Source organism: Amyelois transitella, chromosome 7 (assembly GCF_032362555.1).
Source record: "Amyelois transitella isolate CPQ chromosome 7, ilAmyTran1.1, whole genome shotgun sequence".
In the NCBI taxonomy this organism is placed as follows: Eukaryota; Metazoa; Arthropoda; class Insecta; order Lepidoptera; family Pyralidae; genus Amyelois; species Amyelois transitella.
Window position 1 is genome coordinate 3654580 of NC_083510.1, and position 21613 is coordinate 3676192.

Here is a 21613-nt window from a genome sequence, read left to right on the forward strand (position 1 = left end):
AAATTTTTAACGTTTATTGAATCTCTAAGAGGCTTGCCTGTATAACAATTGTCTTGGTTGGTAATTTTATCTCTTTTTTTTGTACAGATTTATTTTACCGCCTTATCTTTTGTCTTTTGTTTTATTGTACCGGATGTTCGGTGCCAGGTAGTTTCATGAATATATTTCAAAAGATTCCCATTTACGCTTTTTTTACGTTTATGGTAGTTATTTTTTTATTTCTCCTTTCAGCCTATAACATTTTGTGAAACTTCCAGTATATTCTATGTCTGGGGTTTACTTGTTATGAGTAACGCTTATTAAATACATCCCATAATAGACATTTTTGACTTTTGGCTTCAAAGGTACAAAGCCAAAAACATCATACCATCAGCCAACATGCAAAAGTATTTTCTGCAATACAACTTGATCACAAGTGCAGAAAATATTTAATGCCACATCTTTTGGCACTTCTACTGCCTTTGCTTTGGCGAAAACAGTTCTAATTTGTTTAATAAATTAAACAAAATACAGATGTGTAGTACAATAAGCGGACTTAATGCTAGTAGTTTTATTTACCATTGGTCCTGACAGAGAACTTAGTGGGTGGGCGTTTTGTACATGGAGCTTTAAAATTTAAAGTTACCTTAGTGTTGATAATATAAACGGCCTTGTTTTTGATCTAGCAAAAAAACATTAATTTTACAGCACCCTTGTCTCTGGTAATAAATGAACGACCTTTTTCTTTTGTTCTAGAAAACTTGGCTTAGAGTTGGTTCCTAGGCGGGGTGCGACGGCTGTGGACCCCGAAGAGATCAGTCTGGTCGAGTTGTACAGGGTCCACCAGGAAAGTGCTGAGAGAGCAGCGGCGGTTAGTGTACTTATAATTCCATCTCGGCTCTTTAGGCCCGGTTTCCACTAAAGCGGAGGAGACGAGATGAGATGTGTTTTGAATAACCAATAATTTTTTTTATTTACACATCTCTCCGCTTAGCGTCGGTGGAAATGGATCGCGACCCATGTCTCCTCTTCGCTTTGGAGGAAACCTGGCCTGACTGGGCTATAAAGTCCAAAATAACCAACAGTAATGAATTTATATGCATGCATACATATAATCACGTCTATAACCCTTGCAGGGTAGACAGAAGTATCAGTTTTGCCGGTACTCCGACTTCAATTTAGAGCTGTTTCTTAAAACGTATGTCAAAACAGGAATATTTTGTTTAAAGAATGCCATTTGTTACTTTTACCTGGCAGTGAATGCAATTTTTTATCCTGTTCATCTTAAGCTATTGAGTCCAAAACAAAACAACTCGGCCTAACTCTTATTACTCAAAGACTAGTCACTAGATCCCTGACTCATCGGTGAGTTACATTAAAACCATAGTTTTTGTTAAGGTCTTGTTAAAAGAAAGTGTTTCAAATAAATTAAATTACTTTGTCCTTTTTTTTTCTTTAAAGCAGACTAACTTTACAAGCAATATTTTGATTGTTTTGTGTAACTAGTTTTTGACAAGGGTTTTTCCTCCCATGAATGATTGCATGAATTTCCGAAATCCATGCTGAGCAGATTCACACAACATAATGTCTTTTCATACATAAGTAAGTTAATTTTTCCTTTAATATGACCAATAGACTACCGACAAGCCTTGGTTTTCAATCTACATAGGAAACCATGAAGCTGAACGTGGCCTTTCAGTCTTTAAGACTGTTAGCTCTGTCTACCCCTTAGGCAATAGAGATGCGATTATATGTATGTATGTATAGGATGTATGATAGAAATTATACATACATACATACATATGGTCACGTCTGTATCCCTTGCGGGGCAGACAGAGCCAACAGGCTTGAAAAGACTGAATGGCCACGTTCAGCTATTTGGCCTAATGATAGAATTGAGATTCAAACAGTGACAGATTGCTAGCCCATCGCCTAAAAAAGAATCCCAAGTTTGTAAGCCTATCCCTTAGTCGCCTTTTACGACATCCATGGGAAAGAGATGGAGTGGTCCTATTCTTTTTTATATTGGTGCCGGGAACCACAGGGTCCCGGTAAAAAATTATTTGAATAATATACACCGATTAAAATTTCATTGCGTGCATTAAAATATGTATGCAATGCAGAAGTTATGTGGAACATGCCTAAAAAACTGTTATAAAAAAAATATTTCAATTTCAGTGGCGCGGCACACTACGACGCGCGGGCGGTTCAGGCAGCAGTTTCAATTCGGGAACTCTCACAAATGGCTCCTCCCCTACGAATACTGGGTCACAATCCTACCATCTCATGTGTAGTATGCGAGATTTCGGCCATACGGCCGGTGGGGACGAGGCTGAATTGCTGCTTTGGTTGCATGACGCGAGGCGAGGGCAACCGCTGTCGGAGAGGTTCAGAGTTCGGATAGCGAGGGACGGCTTCTCGAATTATGTGGACAGGCTGCATGCGAATAGCACGCTGTTTGCTGTAAGTATCACATAACAGAATTATGTTCAAAGACTTATTCTTATAGATATATATTTTACATCACTTACATTAAAACTTAGATAAAAATATAAATTATCAGGTATCCCCCCCTGGCTCGGCTTCGCTTGGGTGGTGTATTAAAATTATGTACTTGACTAACAGCTTCCTGGCTAATAACTGTATTATTCAATGACTGCATTGTATTCGAAAAAATCACTATAAAACTCAGTTTATATCATAATAATTATGTACACAAGCCAATGCCTTTCTTTACGTTTTCCTGTCATGGGTCTACTGGAAGAAATTTCTCTAGATGCAAGTAGTGCTTTTGTACTAAATTTCACCTTAGTTTAAGTTCTATAATTTTTTTTTTTTGATGTGCATGAATATATATACAATTCCTGTTCCTTGGACATCTATTTAGGGTTGGAGAATTTCATAATTTCGGTACATCATAATACGTTGATGATCATTAACTGTGTTGTAGTTCTTTTAAAATAAAAATAAATATGCACGCATTGTTTTATCCGATCTGCCTTACTAGTAGAACTGGATGATAAAACTGTACGGTCAGAATGGTCTGCCTACTTGGCGCTCCCACGATTTTACTATTCTGTGACCTCGGTTCTCATTGATATCTTGTTCCTAACGAATATGCTTGCATTTGCTTTCATTGTGTTCTTTCTTGTTTTTTGAATGATATTACATTGTGTGTGGTCATATGTGTATATTTCCAGGAAATAATGTAATTTCTTTAACGAGAATTTCTTTTGTTTTATATATATGTATGTATATTCATTCTGTCAGCAATTGCTGAATATAGAAAAGAGTTACTTATTCGTCGTAAATCGCCACAGAGCTTTAAGACATTTTTCTTGCGTGCCAGTAGGTACTTTCAATTAGACATTGATTGCCAATCTTAGACTGGTTTCTTCGGTACGTTTCCTTATTAAGAAATGAAAGGCACATGGAACATGTTGAATGCCTACAATGTATGTCTATCAACGGTAACAAATGCACAATTTTCATTTATTCTATTGGGCTAGCAACCTGTCACTATTTGAATCTCAATTCCTTTATAAATTTATATATTAAACGTGGCATTTCAGTCTTTTCAAGACTGTTGGTTCTGTTTACCCCGCAATACGTACGTTTATTCTATATGTATGTATGAATGTTTTCGAGGAGCAGAAAACAGTATCACAAGTTTAACCACGATAAGATTGCAGGTTTAAGACATTCTTCTATTTTACTATTGATAATGAAATTAATATTTGTAGCTTGTTAAACTCAATCAGAATCTTAAACCTGGGTTTATTCTTCTTCTTCAAGCCTATAGACCAACAATCTGTTTCTATTTGTGTTTCAATACCATCTAGCTGAACATGATCTTAGAGTCTTTTCAAATCTGTTGGCTTTGTCTACGTCGTAAATTATATGTGAAAGAAGAGAATTGAATCTGGAAGAGATCCCACTTAGGGATAAGCCCGCCTTTGTACTGTACTGTTTTTATTTGCAATGTACTCCTTTAGTGAACAATAAAGCATTTACTTACTTACTTACTTATATGTATGTATGTGATTTCATTAAAAGCAAACTTTCTTGATTCCAGGACCTATCAACAACAGATCTCTCTCGAGAGCTATGGCTGGTCGCGTGGGTCATACGGGTCGGGCGATGGTCCGGTGCCGGGACCGGCGGCAGTGGCACCGGGGAACGGAAAGGCCCCGTGGCCAGGAGACCTTTGGGGGCCGGCGTGTTGCCCTTAGCTGAAGTGTTGAGGCAGCCGGGACCGCATTCTACAGAAAAGGAGTATACTTTTAAGGTAAATTTAATTAGGACTCTGAATAATTGTTTACATCGTTTTAATGCCCTTAGTCGTAAGTTTCGTTGCGAAATGCGTAGATCCTGAGCTTTGTATGAGAAAAAAAATTAAACTATTTCGCTAATAATCGTAATTTCAAATATGATGAAGAGTCATCTTAGGCTGGAAATTTGGACATTCTCAATAGCAAAAAACATCAAGAAAAGGGTGATTAAGTTGAGTTATTCCTAAAATATTGGTGATTGTAGCAAATCTAACGCTTGGAATGAAGAGTGAACAACTGCTTGATTATAGAATTATGTTTTCATTTTAAGGTTTACCAATGTGAAGAGAAAGATTTTCATCAGTTACACGACATGCTCATTAGAAAACAGACGAACAAATGCAACATACTGCCGGGACAGCCAAATTATGGTAGGTAATCAAATAATTGTTAGACTATTTTACAAACCTAATGATGTATTTACAAATTGGAACAAGCTTATTGAGTGTCGTTATCGCAATTAGTGTAATTAATTACTAGAACTTTCTAGTTAATGACTGAATATGTATATTGACTTAAAAACTTGGGATTCTTATAGATGATGGGCTAGCAACCTGTCATAATTTTAATCTCATTTCTATCATTGAGCCTAACAGCTGAACGTGGCCTGTCAGTCTTTCGAGACTGCTAGCTACCCCGCAAGGGATATAGACGTGATGAATGAATGTATAAATGTCTTGCTTTCATGCCGGAACGATTTTTGTTATGAAGATAGATCTAGGTCTGAACTCAAATATACATAACATTTTTCGTTAATAATGTCTAATAAATTGTATCTTCAATATTCTATCAATCTTTAGTATCAATCTGTTTTGATTGAAACTCATAATTCTTTCAGGAATCGTGGTAGCCCTTCGCTTGCTGACACATACAGGGAACATAACAGAAGCGGTCTCATCCGGGGCCACGATTACAGCGAAACGGGGATTCCCGGACGTGATAATGCCCGGGGATGTCCGGAATGACCTCTATTTGACATTGGAGAAAGCGGAGTTCGAAAGAGGCGGGAAAAGTACAGCGAAAAATGTGCTGGCTACCGTCAGTGTTCATGATAATACGGGACAGATTATAAGTGTAAGTTGAATTGCTTTTATTTTTTTTTTATAAATCTTGATATCTTGATTTAACAACTACTGGATTAGGTTTATGAATCATTCTTAAGTCTCTTCATTTAGTTCCTTTCCTTATTTCTTCTTCCTCTAGATATAGATATTCATCCAGAGCAAGTCCTCGTTCTAAGAGTGTTACGGAGTTCAACCGGACTTGCTGTCTCTATTTACCTGATTCATACTCTTGTGTCATGATTATAGGTGGTCCCCTGATTCGTTATCAAACAAATCCAATTGGGTAACACAGGAGGAAGATTATGATTATTAATTTATCTTTTCATAACTATCAATAATTCAATGTAGGTACAGGCCATCAAGTAAAAACAAAATATAACTTCTATTTTTAAACAAACGTCGTTTATTTGTGTACAGGAATGCGTCTGGGGTGCCAGTGGCAGCGCGTCGACCAATTACGAGTCGCTAGTGCTGTACCACAACAACAGCCCCGCGTGGCAGGACACGCTGCGGCTCACCGTCCCGCTCGACACGTTCACGCACGCGCACGTGCGCATCGAGTTCCGCCACTGCTCCAGTTAGTATTACATTCATTTGTAGGGATGTAGTCTGTGAGAACAACGCGATTCGAATACAAAAAAAAATAGTTGAACGTGACAACGTCTTAAGAAAATACTGAAGGAATGGTAGCATTTCTGAAAAAAATAAATAAATTTCATTTGTTTAATAGATTTGTATGTATATAGAGAAGGAGGTATTCGCTGCCGAACGCGAAGGCCGATTGTGCCTCTTTGTCGCTCGTTCCGCGCTCTCGCTTGCACTTCATGACTTACATGAAACGCGTCAGAGCGAGGAGCTCAATCAAATTATGTTTTTAGCAGTAAGTGCCTATCTATGAGTACGATATGGCAGCTAAAATTTTATTTTATAATGTAAACTAAAGAAGAAATAGTCAAAATTTATGAGACCCTTATGAAATATGATGTTTTCAGCCCGAGACAAAAACGAAAGGAAACTGTTCGGTTTCTCTTTCGCACGTCTAATGGAGCCGAGCGGTGCTACACTGAGCGACGGCGCGCACGAACTTTACGTGTACAAATGCGATGATCCTACCAAGTAAGTACATATATTTCACTTTCATCAATGTCAATTTCACTTCGGAGATAATGACTTTGTGCAGTAAATTTTTTACGTGACTATTACATGTGTGAAATGTTGAGAAATAGACGTATAACGCGGTTTTTTTAATACGAACAAGGTACGATCTTAAATTTGCTGGCACAGTGGTGATACAACACCATTAAAAAAGAAAGATTCAGACAAATTGAGAACCTCCTTTTTTTTGAGTCGGTCAAAAACACACTACCAAAAATGATGCATGTGCACTTTATCGCACCACCAACTTAAAGTTTTTTCTGTTTGGTCAGCTGGTTGACTGGTAGACAATGCCAAACGGCATTAAGTCCGCCTTTTGTACATTTTTGTTTTTGTGCAATAAAGTTTAAATAAATAAATAAATAAATGATCGAATACCAAGCGTTGCTACTACATAGAATGAAAACATGACGTATCTGCGGGTTTATGAAACTGACTGTGTGTAAAATGTAGAAAATCTACATAGTTTGGAACTTGTTCCACGGTTTCCAAGATCTGATAGAAGTCGCTATTGTCGCAATTCTAAAATGCCGGCAACGCACGGCACGTTAAAATGACAATATCTTTTCCTTTTCAGATTAACCACAGCACCCTATTTATCACTACCGTCGCACGCAAACGACGCCGCCAGACCTGCTCCCGTCAATGGAGCAGTAGCGTCTTTCCAACGAAGCTCCAAAGAGAACTGCGTGATCAGTACCTTGCTTTGTTCTACTAAACTTACACAGAACGGTGAGTTTGTTTTTAGGTAACAAGTTGTGACAGGACAGTGAAACATTGTTACTGCAAGTGCAGGCAGTAACAATTTAAAAAATTCGAAATCATGTAAAATTAACCATTATTAATCCATTCAACGCTGTTAGATATGTTTAAAAACAAAACCATTGCGCGATGTCAGATATATGGCGATAGAACAGCGCCATCTATTGGGGCTGCTGTACTGTAACATTTAAGTTCAATAGTAGTTTATGTTTATTACGTTAATTTCTATTAGTACATACATACATAAAACCACGCTTTTTTCCCGGAGGAGTAGGCAGAGACTTTATCTTTCCACTTGCCACGATCTCTGCATACTTCTTTTGTTTCATCCACATTCATCTATGCAATAAGTAAAATCTAGCCATTGTCCGCGGTGAATAATATATATTATATATATATATTAATATTATTAATATTAAATTTGTTTAATTTTTCGACCTCCGAGTCGGTTCTATGTCGAATTCCCATCCTGAAGCCATCAGGAAGAGGGAAATTCAACGTTCCCTTCAATTAAAAATACTGTTCAAAGGATTTCTCGATTTACTTGGGCGATATATATATATATTTACAGAGGATTTACTCGCCCTACTGCAATGGCGGGCTCATCCCGAGAAAGTACAGGAGACGTTACTACGCGTACTGAGACTTGGCGACGGACTGAGTTGTGAAGAGCTGATAAAGTTTCTACGTGACGTGTTGGATGCGCTTTTTGCGTTGTTCTCCACCGAAGATGGGAATAGGTAAGAGTTTTAGTTTTATTAGAGTATTGTAGTGCGATAGACGAAGACTCAGTTTTGAATATAGTAGTTTATGTGAACATTAAAATATTGAATTTTCTTTTTATTTTTTTATAACGGAATTATAGCACACACATACCTACGAAATACGGGCAGTATACATATAATATATATAATATGTCCCTGTTTCACGAAAAATTAACAGTTTATCCGTTGTCGACGAGACGGTACTGAAATAGCTTGGTACTCGTTGTTTTATTACTATATTAATTGTTATAGTTAACGGTCCTTATTTTTCGACAGTATTATACTGATTTAGTTGCGATTTAAAAAGGCGGTATTTTTGACCGAATACAGACTTAATTAAACTAAACTTAATAAGACTTAAATAAAAATCACGTATTTTCGTTTAAGGATTTCTGGTTGTTAATATATAGGTAATATATAGGTTTTTGTGTTGTTTCAGTACACCTCACTCGGGCACCGTGTTTCTCGTTCTCGTATCAATATGTAGCCTTCTCGACGAGAGTAGATTCCAGCATTTCCGACCGGTCCTCGACGTCTATATTGAGGAACACTTCTCAGCCGCTCTCGTGTATAAGTAAGTAAATATTGTTTAATTTGTAACTGGCAAGCAGTGGACGTCGTAGGGTTCCAATTTTATCTCCATAGGTATTTTTTTTTAACAAGACATTCGTCTAGTACTGTAAAGAAGCTAACTTAAGGGAAGCTATGGCTCGAGGTTTGCCGTTTTGTGATAAGGCAAAGTGCTAAGAATGCTGTGTGCCAATCGGCGAGATAGTGGCACTTAGTACGGTAGTAGTGTAGATATACGCGAAGAGTATGTATTATTTCAATACGCCGCTCTATCCTTGGCTATCGCGTTTTGCTTGGTCCAAGTTGGCTTCGGCCGACTGAGCAAAGGCAGTAGTTGAAACTCACGAAATATAAATGAAGACCAACGAAATCGACTAAAGAGTAAATCTTTTCCCCACAGAGGCCTTCTCTCATCAGTACAACACTGCGCTGAATGGGCCGCCGGGGCGGAAGGTCAAGAGCCGATCCGCAAATGTCTCCGTTCTTTAGGCGCCGTATTCCGCTTAGCTGTTCGTTCTAGAAGATTGTTCGCTCGGGCCACAGGAGGACAGTATGAAGACAGCTTTAGAAGAGACGTCAGGGCCGCGTTACATGCGCTCAAAGCGTTGGCACATCATCCTCATAGAGAGCATTTAGCGCCAGCTCAGGTATGTGTCTGAATCTCGTGGAAGCCTCTCTGCAATTGTGTTTCACTAAGCCGGTCGTTCTAGAAGATTGTTCGCTCGGGTCACAGGAGGACAGTATTAAGACAGCTTTAAAAGATATCCTGTGGATTTAGTCATCATCCTTCTTGCGTTAGTCCCGGTTGCTTTTCATCCTTTCTGATTTCCCAACGCAAATCACGAGGCAAAGTATTAAGGTGTACCAAATAAGAATAATGACGGAGGTTGTAAAACCCACACGCAAAGAAGTGTGATGAGCTCAACCCTAGATACAAATACGCAATTTTCAGGTGGCTCTAATGACATCATGGGCCAGCGTAGCCAAAGAAGTGGCCGCTGCCCTGGGGCCAGTGGAAGCGGCAAGAGTATCAGCGTCTATGCTAGACGCGGCCGGGGCCAACGCTCCGCCAGCCCTCGCCAAAGCGAGGCTCGCGGCCGCCCAGGAGATATTGCAGGGACCTTTGGGACAGGATCCAGGTTGGTTATATTTTAAATTTATACCTAATATCAGACTTCTAGGAGTAGTTCGGTAAATGGAACATGACTCGAAACGTCCGGGATATAATAAAGGTACTCAATTCTATCATTCAGTCATATAGCTGAACATGGAATTTCAGTCCCAAAAATCTAATTATTTTTACTTTTATTTGTTCCACAGAGGCCCGCAACATAGTCTTAACAACGGCTTGCCACCACCTCCGCGTTCACCTCGCACGTCGCGAGGAACTATCCCAATGTGCTGAAATGCTCGGAGAATTAGTGTCCTTATTGTGGAAGAAATACGACCCAGAACAGCCTGTCGAGGAAGACGAGTTGGACCCAGATGTAGATGTGTTGTGTCTGAATACGTTAGACATGTTGGTGGAGACTGTATTGCATTTGATTGGCGGGAATTCTCCAGTTCTGGTGAGTTTTTACATCTGCGGCTCTCCATGCAATTGCATTCATTTTGGACACTTTTACCTCAAAAATCAATTCGTTTTATACCTTGTCTACATTATTTTAACCTAAATTTGTGGGATTATTGTAAATAATTTTGGTGCATTGTTAGTTTTATACTATTAGTTGCTAAAACCCTAACCAGTCCTGTGTTGGTACAGTAATATTGGACATCTGTCACGCATGTGAAACAGGCACAGCAAACAAAGTTCAAAACGATAATATGAAACTTATAATTCCCTTATTAGTATTTATTGTGTAAAATTAGTAAATCATAAAATAAAATAATTCATAATGTAATAACGGGACAGTGACTTCCTCGTACAACATTTATGAACCAAATTTCGAATGTCATCATGAAAAAGGAAGATGTGAGGAGTCCCCGTAATCGTCAAATATGCATGCAAAAGAGAAATGAGTGTGGAGGAATCGACAGAGGTCTGTAAGGATTGTAGCAAGTGAAAATCCATAGTCTACCCCAAAGAGAAACAGGCGTGATGGTATGTATGTATATTCATAAAATATGAAATGTTCCCAGGGCGCCATGGTGGCGGGTCTACTCGGAGCAATAGAGCTACTAAAGCCGGCGCACTACCAGCGCCTGTGGAGCCACCTGGCGCCGCATCCACAAGACCGAAAACCCTTGAAGGACTTCCTCATGAGATCGTTCCTGGTTTTCAGGCATCTTATTGAGCAAGACGTGAGTATACAATTGTTATACCTAATTGAATTTCAAGTTGGCTGTTTAAGAAGTGCATTTCATTCGATACTGAATGCGATGTGTTTAAAATCGTTCTGTTTCTTAAGTTACTAGTATTCTGATATTTCACATGTTACTTTTTTAAATATTTTAGCGAACTTGACCGCACTACCATGCCGTAATTCAGTTTTTAACTAGTACGGAAGGTAGTTGTCAAAGTTTTAGTCATTATACTCCTAGCCTATGTATAAATTGTCTTACCATACAGCACAAACAATGGTTACAGTTGCAAACAAACGTAAGTCTATATCACTTACTATAATTACCATTGTATTTTTTAGGTATTTCCGTCCGATTGGATGGTACTACGCGTGCAAATTTGCAAAGTGCTGTTGAATGCCATGCAGGATTTGGCCAAACCTTTGTTGGAAAGATTCTTGGGAGATGAGCCTCCGCAATTTGATACGCAGGTAAGTTTATATATCTCAAACTGTTTTGAAGGTCCATTATTAATAACGTATCATAAAGTCGCATTTGAAATTCAAACAAAGAACCAAACCTAATCAATGTATTGTGCTTATTGGAAGAACCAATAAAAGTGGATTCTGGAACTGCTCGAACCCTAAAATTATGTAGATTTTGGTTCAAAAATTAAATAAACTCCGGCTCGAAGCACCAATGTTCGGGTCGAAATCCCCTGAAACTAAGATTTAAAAATAACAAGACTTGATAACTGTGTAAAACGATATTCCAAAGCCAAAAATTATGTTATTAAATGATTTTTAATGATTACGCGTGGCGCTCTTGATGACCTATTGGAACTGAATACAAAACATATGTGAAGTAATCTGTTCTAAGTAAAATGCTGAGACGCTGTACGATGCTAACTCATACGTTTACTACTCCTTTTTAACGGGCTACCTCTCATCACTTGGTATATCAATCAATGTTTCTCAGATATAAATAGTTAATTTGATGCGTTTAACTATCCTATCTCCAACCGATGGCTCTGAACAACCTTCCGATAACACGAGTTTGGCTAAGGGACTGGCGCGCTACCCACGCGTCTGATTTTTATAATAGCGCAACCTTGTCTCCAATCAAAGTTTCGAATGCCCCAAGATGAAATCGATACTTTTGGCATCTTATTGAATAAATTTGCATCGGGTAACATTTACTGTAGTAGAGTCACCCTTTCTCACAAGTGCGTGAACTTTTGGCAAGGAGCGCACCCAATATATTGTGTGTAGCGGGTCACGCCGCGCGTTTACCGTATTTTAGCGGATCAGACGCGCCAGTCCCTTTCGTGCCTAGTCATAATCGTCACACGGCACTAAGCGAGTTCGGGCGCGGCGCGACTTTTGATATCTCGTGCCGTGAGAAGTCAGCTTAATTGTAATTGTTGTTCCAGCTATGGTGCGGCTACATGGAGCTGGGCGTGTCGCTGGTGACGGCGGGCGCGCTGCAGCCGGAGCGCTGGGCGGGGCGCGGGCCCGACCGCGCGCGGCTGCGAGCGCAGGCCGGCCGCCAGCTGCTGGCAGCGTGGGGCCGGCTGGGTCTGTACTAGAGCATTGTATTGCAGCTGTGGTGACGCTACATGGTGGGCGTGTCGCTGGTGACGGCGGGCGCGCTGCAGCCGGAGCGCTGGGCGGGGCGCGGGCCCGACCGCGCGCGGCTGCGAGCGCAGGCCGGCCGCCAGCTGCTGGCAGCGTGGGGCCGGCTGGGTCTGTACTAGAGCATTGTATTGCAGCTGTGGTGACGCTACATGGTGGGCGTGTCGCTGGTGACGGCGGGCGCGCTGCAGCCGGAGCGCTGGGCGGGGCGCGGGCCCGACCGCGCGCGGCTGCGAGCGCAGGCCGGCCGCCAGCTGCTGGCAGCGTGGGGCCGGCTGGGTCTGTACTACAGCATTGTATTGCAGCTGTGGTGACGCTACATGGTGGGCGTGTCGCTGGTGACGGCGGGCGCGCTGCAGCCGGAGCGCTGGGCGGGGCGCGGGCCCGACCGCGCGCGGCTGCGAGCGCAGGCCGGCCGCCAGCTGCTGGCAGCGTGGGGCCGGCTGGGTCTGTACTACAGCATTGTATTGCAGCTGTGGTGACGCTACATGGTGGGCGTGTCGCTGGTGACGGCGGGCGCGCTGCAGCCGGAGCGCTGGGCGGGGCGCGGGCCCGACCGCGCGCGGCTGCGAGCGCAGGCCGGCCGCCAGCTGCTGGCAGCGTGGGGCCGGCTGGGTCTGTACTACAGCATTGTATTGCAGCTGTGGTGACGCTACATGGTGGGCGTGTCGCTGGTGACGGCGGGCGCGCTGCAGCCGGAGCGCTGGGCGGGGCGCGGGCCCGACCGCGCGCGGCTGCGAGCGCAGGCCGGCCGCCAGCTGCTGGCAGCGTGGGGCCGGCTGGGTCTGTACTACAGCATTGTATTGCAGCTGTGGTGACGCTACATGGTGGGCGTGTCGCTGGTGACGGCGGGCGCGCTGCAGCCGGAGCGCTGGGCGGGGCGCGGGCCCGACCGCGCGCGGCTGCGAGCGCAGGCCGGCCGCCAGCTGCTGGCAGCGTGGGGCCGGCTGGGTCTGTACTACAGCATTGTATTGCAGCTGTGGTGACGCTACATGGTGGGCGTGTCGCCTTCCGAACACTAACGCCACTTTTCGTTTAGAGAGAGTTCAGAGAGCCGTGCAGTGTAATCTCTAGACTAGATGAAGACGCCGTGATGTCGACATCACGGCACCCGTTTTTCACTGCTGTAATCTCATGAAAATCGGTTGTTTACATGGGTCCATAAGGACCCTAAAAATACCGACAGTATCACGTTTTTTTCTTATTGTGATCCTATTATAATAGATACCATTTTCCATTCTAGGTCCAGCTCAACTCCACCTAATCAATGTAGGCGTAGGCGCGTTACTAGAAGTGACGTTAGTGGGTTCCCTACGGCGGTCGGCCCTAGGCGCGTTAGTGGCGCTAATGGCCGCTGAGAGAGCGTCTGCCGGACACGCCAGGAGAACTGAAGCGGCACTCGTTGATAAATTGGACTCCTTGGTGGCTGAAAATAAAGCAGACGATCATTATAGAAGGCTGTTTGATACTGTGTAAGTACTGTTATTTTACTTATTATTATCGGGTATTGTTTGTTACCTTTTCATTTTTATCGGTGCTATCTCAAAGTAGGCAACGTGTACGCTTAAATTGTTAAGTTTTGATGTTGTTTGCTGTTAGACTGAGTTGTTCAAAATAATAATCTAGATAAATACATACTCTGTATTCCTAAGAGCAATGGCTATTGATCTATGCACGTAATGTATAAAACTTATCATAATCTTCCTTGTTTATGCAAATCATTCAGGGAGCACTTAAGTTCTGTGTAAGTATCTCACGCATTTTTCCGGATTTATTTCTATTCCTACGTCCTGTTAGTTTGGATAAACTTTTTTACCAGTCAGAGAGTTCCAGTTCACCAGTAAAAGATCATTAGAAACACTTTAGCAGTCCTTTGGTCGTCTAAATATTTACTTATTTTGGAGCAAATTAATAGCAGTCCAAATTATTGCTATCCTGCTCATTGATATGTCCATCTCTGTCATCCTCATCGAATAGATAAATTTCAGCGCGGTTACAGCGCGTCGTAACTTTTAATTTACCATTTTCTCTCAATTTAGGCTCATGGAGCGAGTTTCAACGGAAGGCTGGCGGGAAGCAGGGGCCGCTTTCGTTGGCTGCGTGACAAGACTATTGGAGAGGTTACTGGACTATAGAGCTGTGATGCAGGGCGCCGAACACCGCGACAAGAGAATGGCGGCCACTGTCAATTTGTTGGTAAGTTTATCTAGCTAAATCATAATAAAATTACAAACGAGGGCTGGACCCTTTTTCTCAATACTCGAAATGCCGTGAGAAACCCTGTAAAATCTGATACACGATCATTAATAAGTGATTTATAAAAAAGTCATTCATTCTTTCAGAACTTCTACAAGAACGAAATTGATCGAAAAGAAATGTATCTACGCTACGTTTACAAACTGCACGATCTGCACATAGGATCGGAGAACTTTATTGAAGCTGGCTGCACATTACTGGTTCGTATAAGTAGATCAATCGGTGATTAGTTACATTTTTCGCCTTATAATATTGAACAGCACAATTCCTTGTACGTATTAATGAGTTATGCGATAGTGTTTTGATTCATCTTATTTTAGCATCTGACGACCATTCTTCGAGACGTGTTAAGAAATATTTTGTCGTTTTAGCTGTACGCGGAAACGCTCAGTTGGGATAGCGATCAAATTGGAGTGGACCTTGAATACCCAGAAACACCAGAGTGGAAGAGAAAAGAAGCTCTTTATAATCAGGCGCTCCAGTACTTCGATCGTGGAAAGGTATGAAATGTTATTAATACGAAAGTTTAATAAATAATTTATTTTATTAGCGGCGGATAGGTTATCACCAAAATTTCTTCAAGCTCTTATAGACATGAAATTTTGACTTATGTCGAATGCTCCAACCGCGACGTGTTGGGTCATGTAAAAAGAATCTACACTAAATCTACTATCTATTCGACTATGGACAAAAACAGATTCTCCTCGTTTTAAATTATTAATTTAAACTTGTGTCATTTCAGTGTTGGGAAAAAGGTCTTCCCTTACTCCGCGAATTGGCAACGTTATACGAGACCCGTCTATGCGACTACGCCCGTCTCGCTCATTGTTTGCGAACACACGCTTCGTTCTTGGACTCTGTTCTCAACGACATAAGACCAGAACCAGAGTATTTCCGAGTGGGTTTCTACGGCAAAGGATGCCCATTATTTGTCAGAGTAAGTTATGATAATAAATGTCTATTCAGAGAAATCGGAATATTTAATATAACTCCTAAAAAATTTTAACTATAAATGGAACCTGTCGATGTTGACTTACACCTTTTGTTACTGTTTTGAAGATATCAAATACGAAATAAGTTATGATTACGACATTTCTGTAACTTCGCCATTAAATTGATCTAGAACCATGAAATCTCACCATAGTAAAAAAAAAAACATTTTAGTTTCGCGATGTTCTCATACGTTTACGTAAAGTTAACTTTATCTAAGTGTGAGTTTCTGAGATATACTCAGAAACTCGTACTTAGATATAGTTTCGTTTAGATTTAGGCGTGATATTGTTATTAAGTGATTCATAGTAAACGAATGAAGACGTTCGTTCGGCGTCACACATTCGTGGTCAGGTATGACACACAAAAAGTGAGTGTTGATATGGCTTTTTATTATTTTTCCAGAACAAACAATTCGTCTACCGCGGCCAGGACTACGAGAGGATAGGTGCGTTTACACAACGGCTACAGTCCGAATACATGGCTGCCCACATATTGATGCGCAACACGCCGCCTGACGACTCCATCATAGCATCCGAGGGACAATGTAAGTTTTTGCCGCGAGATGGCATCGTACGCGTTAAATGCTTGAACATGAACTTTAATGAATGTGAGAATACCTAGTTGTGTGTATAGTTATACGCTACCTCTGAGCGATATGACTTTTTAGATTTATTCTGGATCATCATAATCATCTTTCGATTAATTTATTTATACATACATACATACATATTATCACGTCTATATACCTTGAGGGGTAGAAGCCAACAGTTTTGGAAAGGCTGAAAGGCCATGTTCAGCTGTTGATTTATTCATTTCCGTCATCATTCTCCCAGCTTGCCTATAGTGCACTTCTAGTCATTTTTAGCCTGGAGTAAGCCTTAATACGATCCTTATTCATTATTTTAGAATTGTACATTTTTTATTCTTAATTAATACCACAGGTCCTTGTCTATTTTATGAAACCTAGATATCCCTCTTTCTGGCAAACTGATAGGTATTTTCCTCACGTACCTATACGATGTCAAACATGAAAGTACAAAATACATATATTTTTATGATACAGACATACAAATCTGCAATGTGAAACCCGTGCCATCGCGACGAGCGTGGCCCTCCGGCGCGCCAGAACAAGTGAAGAAATTCTACGCCTGCAACGAAGTAGACACGTTCCTCTGCGACCGACCGCTACACAAACCGCCCATAGACAAGGACAACGAGTTTAAGGTTAGTTAACCTTACTACGAATGCGAAGGCAAACCTACCTCAATCAAATCGGGGACATTCTGGCAAAAGTACAGGTCAATAGAAGTAATAATAAAGGCGTAGGGACGTGACGACCCTATCGCCCTCTACGGAAGGGCTTGTGGTGAAGCCGTTGGTGAGTGACGACACCATGGACCCTACCTCCTGGGGAACACACAGACATGCGCTATACACACAGTAACAATCCCTCCCTGGCAATAGTTTGGCAGCTGTGGAGGATCGTCCGCTGATATATCCCAATCAGAGGACAGATTTCCATAGTTGCAGTCATCTCACTTTAGACCAAAGGTACCATAGGGCCTCTTCACGTTGGCTTCGGCCCCATGAACGCCTACCAAATGACCGGACTCCCATGGACCCTTGCACATTTAAGATGTACCAACATAATAAAAAAAAATCTTTATTGACAGTTTCAAATAAGATTAAAGCACAAGTGTAATAAGTTCGTAATCACAAGCAAGTCCATGGATCCGTCTCTCGGCAATTTATTATTGAACTAGGCATGAACTGGTATCTTAACAGTTCAGTAGCTTTCAAACAGCACCAAAGTTTATTTGAGAAGACTATGAACGAAAGCAATTTTATGTACAATAAACGTTTTTGAATAAAAAATAATTGATTGTAGCAATTCCTGTAGAAGCTAGAATAACATCTGTCTTTTGGGACTTTACGTTTAATAATAAAAATTGATACTTATATAAAGAAATATATGCGCCTACCACTGACGTGAGTGTCTTAACCGACGAGTAATGATTGTGGATGAAGTGAAAGAAGTAGTTATCTCTCCTGACTGAGTGACTCCTGCAGAATCGGTTCTCATAACGCTTTTGCGTTTGCCATAGGGCTTTGAGTAAAAACAGCAACTAAACTATGCAATTTTTGTTTGTTATTCATTCGGAACAGCTAAAAAACTTAGTCACGCAAATGTACTTTCCATTTTGAATTGTAATATCGAGTTAGTAATACAGTGAAACGACCTTAACCTATTACTAACTTTGCCACTTTTTTTCTTTAAACTGTTATATCTTGGTTCCAGAGTCTTTGGATCGAACGTACGACACTTGTGACCGAAAACACGCTGCCAGGAATATTGCGATGGTCCGAAGTCATATCACGGTCTGTCGAAGAAATACCACCGGTTGAAGTAAGTTATGGACAACATTTTGATTAAAAGTGGACATTTACGCGTATTAAGGTTCAATTCTATTAATTAAACAATTACTTTAGTCAAAAGTACAAAGAGTTCGAGCGGTTACAACGCTCTGATTCTCTCTCAGAAACTGTATAAGAGCGGGGAGAACGGAATTCTTATTGATAAATTAATTAGTATATTGAAACAAAAGAGGGTCATAATAAATGTCAGACCTTTGTAGGAATGCGGAGAAGTGAAGGGAAGAGTTTAAGATTATTCACGGAGTTTTAAAGCGTTTAAAAGTGGGAGCGTTGACAGTGACTTAGGAAACATTAAGGATATATTGATGACGCATTGGAGAAAATATCGTAACATTCATTCAGAAACAGTTGGAGCTTCGAGAGAAATAGTATTGGAGCTTTTAAATACGTCTGTCCGTAAATTCTTTTATGTATTACAAAAATTTGTTTGTCTTTCAGTTCGCATGTGAAACGATGGAATCCACAGAACGCGAGCTACTCAGTTTGATCACACAGTACACTGCAGATCCTACGCGAAATATCAATCCATTCTCCATGAGGCTACAAGGTAAGCATCGCGATTAAATTAAAAAGCAAAGTAGTTTTATTTGTCAACATGCAGTTGTCGCGAATAAATAAATATAAATAAATAAATAAATATATACGGGACAAATTACACAGATTGTGTTAGCCTCGAAGTAAGTTTTAGACTTGTGTAACGAGATACTAACCTCAACGATACTATATTTTATAATAAATAATTATATACATAAACATCCAAGACCCAGGCCAATCGGAAAAAGTTCTTTTCTCATCATGCCTTACCCGGGATTCGAACCCGAGACCTCCGGTATCACAGACAAGCGTACTACCGCTGCGCCACAGAGGCCGTCGTACAATTATTTAATAATAAATCGAATAACAATTTAATTAATGACTGTATCAGTTTTAAGAGACCAAAAGAAACTGTATAAGATTGATTTGTACGACATTGCTTGACAATTGATTACCAGGCACGATCGACGCAAACGTGCAAGGCGGCATCACGAAATACGAGCAGGCGTTCCTGTCGGCGGAGTTCGCGCGGGCCGCGGCGCCGCGCGAGGCGGCGGCGGCGGGCCGGCTGCGGCGGCTGGTGGGCGCGCAGCTGGCCGTGCTGGAGGCCGGCCTGGCGCTGCACGCGCGCCTCGCGCCCGACGACGTCAAGCCGCTGCACAGGTGCCGCTATTCATGCGTCTATATCTATCTATAATAATGTTATAAATCTGAAAAGTTTGTTTGTTTGCTTGTTTGTTTGTTTGAACGCGTTAATCTGAAGAAGTACTGGTTCGAATTGAAAAATTATTTTTGTGTTGAATAGAGCATTTATCGAGGAAAGCTTTAGGCTATATAACATCACGCTGCAGCTATACGTCAAGCCGCTGCACAGGTGCCGCGATATTATAAAACTGAAGAGTTTGTTTGTTTGCTTGTTTGTTTGTTTGTTTGAACGCGTTAATCTGAAGAAGTACTGGTTCGAATTGAAAAATTATTTTTGTATTGAATAGAGCATTTATCGAGGAAGGCTTTAGGGTATATAACATCACGCTGCAACTATTAATAAAAAATAAAGGAAAATGTGAAAAAAACGGGGAAAATTATTCATCATTGAGGGCTTCACCGCGGACGAAGTCGCGGCCAAAGCTAGTAATTATATACATAAAGCTAAATTGGTTCTATTCTTAAGTGCCGGACTCCTTTTGTCTTAAGGTAACTCAAATCATAGATAATTATATTTATATTCACACAGCTAGCAACATGTCACTATTTGAATTTCAATTCCATCATGAAGCCGCACAGCTGTACGTGGATTTTCAGTCTTTGAGACTGTTGGCTGTAACTATCGCGAAAGGGATATAGACGTGACTTTTTTAAATGTGAAAATGATGACGTTTAATTTAAATAGAAATAGGCTCAAACGGCTCAGAAGCATGGGTATAGTCTATGTTTAAAAGGATGCAGTTGGATTAAAAGTCACCGTGTATGTATGTACACAGCTCAACTTAAACTAACCACATGTTGATTATTCAAACTTAAATTTTAAAAGTAACAGCATAACTTCGGAAATGTTTACACTCTCTTTGGTTTCAGGCGGCTAGTCGAGCGATTCAACCAGCTCCGTCAAAACTTGGGGCCGGGGTTGGCTCGCGCTCGGAGGCAGCTTTCCGAAAGTATAGTCAAGTAAGTGCCATTTTAATAATTAATCTGGCTATGATACAGTATTGATATTTCAGTGGGGTTAGCATAAACTATCGCTGTTCTATTTCAAGTCATAATAAAAAGCGAAACAGCGATACTACTTACGAGAGGAATACGAATTACGAGAAGTAATATTTTAGTTGTAAAAAACATCTGTTTAAAAACCTTATAGAAAAATCGCAATGATATGACAATTTTTTTTCATATAATAATGTAATGTTTCTTTTTCAGTACACCTTTACCGCCAGTACCAGCGCTAGACAAACGATCTCAAAGTATACAACAAAATGATAACTTCTATGAAGATCATTTATACAACAAGCCTATTGTAAGTATTATTCCATAATTTTTCGTTTATTTTATTTTTCATTTGCTTACTATGTCTCTCTGTTGAGCAAAATATGTCACTTTAGCCCTTAATTAATTGCTAGGAAATGATTACCACGGTCTTGATATTGTATTAGTATTGCTACAACCATTATCCTGGATTGTGTAAGTCAGGTTTTTCACGAAGCGTGAGACGGGAGACGATTCTTCTGCAACATGTGGGAAACTAAATCCATATTCGATCATGCTTACACATCTCGTTATCTGAATGTACATAATATGTAATATAAAATTCTCGTGTCACAACAATGTTTGTCTCCGTACTCCTCCGAAACGGCTTTACCGATTTTAACCAAATTTTGCATGCATATTCAGTGGGTCTGAGAATCGGCTAACATCTATTTTTCATACCCCTTAGTGATATGGGTTGTCCACACTTAACATTTTTCTTTAACTAGAGCTATTACTTTAAAATTATTTATATGGCAAAACAACGTTTGCCGGGACAGCTTGTAATATGTAATATATCTGGCAGTAGTTACTGATCTTACATCCCTTAAATAGGATCAAAGCAGACCACTATTCTTGCACGCTAGGATGACACACGATACCATAACCAACATTTTTTTTTTTTTTTTCTCGATCAGTATTCCTTAGAAGAGCCAGCTCCCCAGAGCATCATGTCGTCCAGCGCGCCACTGGAGGCGGGCACTCCGCCGGCGGACGGCCGCTCGCCGAGCTCGGAGTCCATGGTGAAGTCCGCCCCCCCGCTGCCGCTGCGGCGCTCGGCCGACCCTCGGAGCCCCACCAGGCAACACTGCGACAGGTACAGGTCAGTGTTGCTA

General features: G+C 41.0%; 1 protein-coding gene across 1 annotated transcript in view; it reads left to right on the forward strand.

The window, feature by feature from the left end:
• Positions 1-21613, forward strand: part of LOC106141345 (dedicator of cytokinesis protein 4) — a 56854-nt gene that overhangs the window by 26777 nt on the left and 8464 nt on the right. The window contains exons 5-33 of the mRNA XM_060944945.1: positions 736-850; positions 2158-2442; positions 4055-4267; positions 4582-4681; positions 5149-5384; positions 5792-5951; positions 6367-6490; positions 7107-7261; positions 7863-8031; positions 8495-8629; positions 9026-9272; positions 9578-9764; positions 9946-10193; positions 10765-10926; positions 11268-11396; positions 12338-12482; positions 13783-14011; positions 14579-14735; positions 14882-14995; positions 15167-15295; positions 15538-15732; positions 16191-16332; positions 16852-17012; positions 18088-18195; positions 18663-18771; positions 19217-19421; positions 20334-20423; positions 20673-20769; positions 21416-21600. Of these exons, the coding sequence (XP_060800928.1) occupies positions 736-850; positions 2158-2442; positions 4055-4267; positions 4582-4681; positions 5149-5384; positions 5792-5951; positions 6367-6490; positions 7107-7261; positions 7863-8031; positions 8495-8629; positions 9026-9272; positions 9578-9764; positions 9946-10193; positions 10765-10926; positions 11268-11396; positions 12338-12482; positions 13783-14011; positions 14579-14735; positions 14882-14995; positions 15167-15295; positions 15538-15732; positions 16191-16332; positions 16852-17012; positions 18088-18195; positions 18663-18771; positions 19217-19421; positions 20334-20423; positions 20673-20769; positions 21416-21600 (4731 nt within the window). The remainder of the gene's footprint in view (positions 1-735; positions 851-2157; positions 2443-4054; positions 4268-4581; positions 4682-5148; positions 5385-5791; positions 5952-6366; positions 6491-7106; positions 7262-7862; positions 8032-8494; positions 8630-9025; positions 9273-9577; positions 9765-9945; positions 10194-10764; positions 10927-11267; positions 11397-12337; positions 12483-13782; positions 14012-14578; positions 14736-14881; positions 14996-15166; positions 15296-15537; positions 15733-16190; positions 16333-16851; positions 17013-18087; positions 18196-18662; positions 18772-19216; positions 19422-20333; positions 20424-20672; positions 20770-21415; positions 21601-21613) is intronic.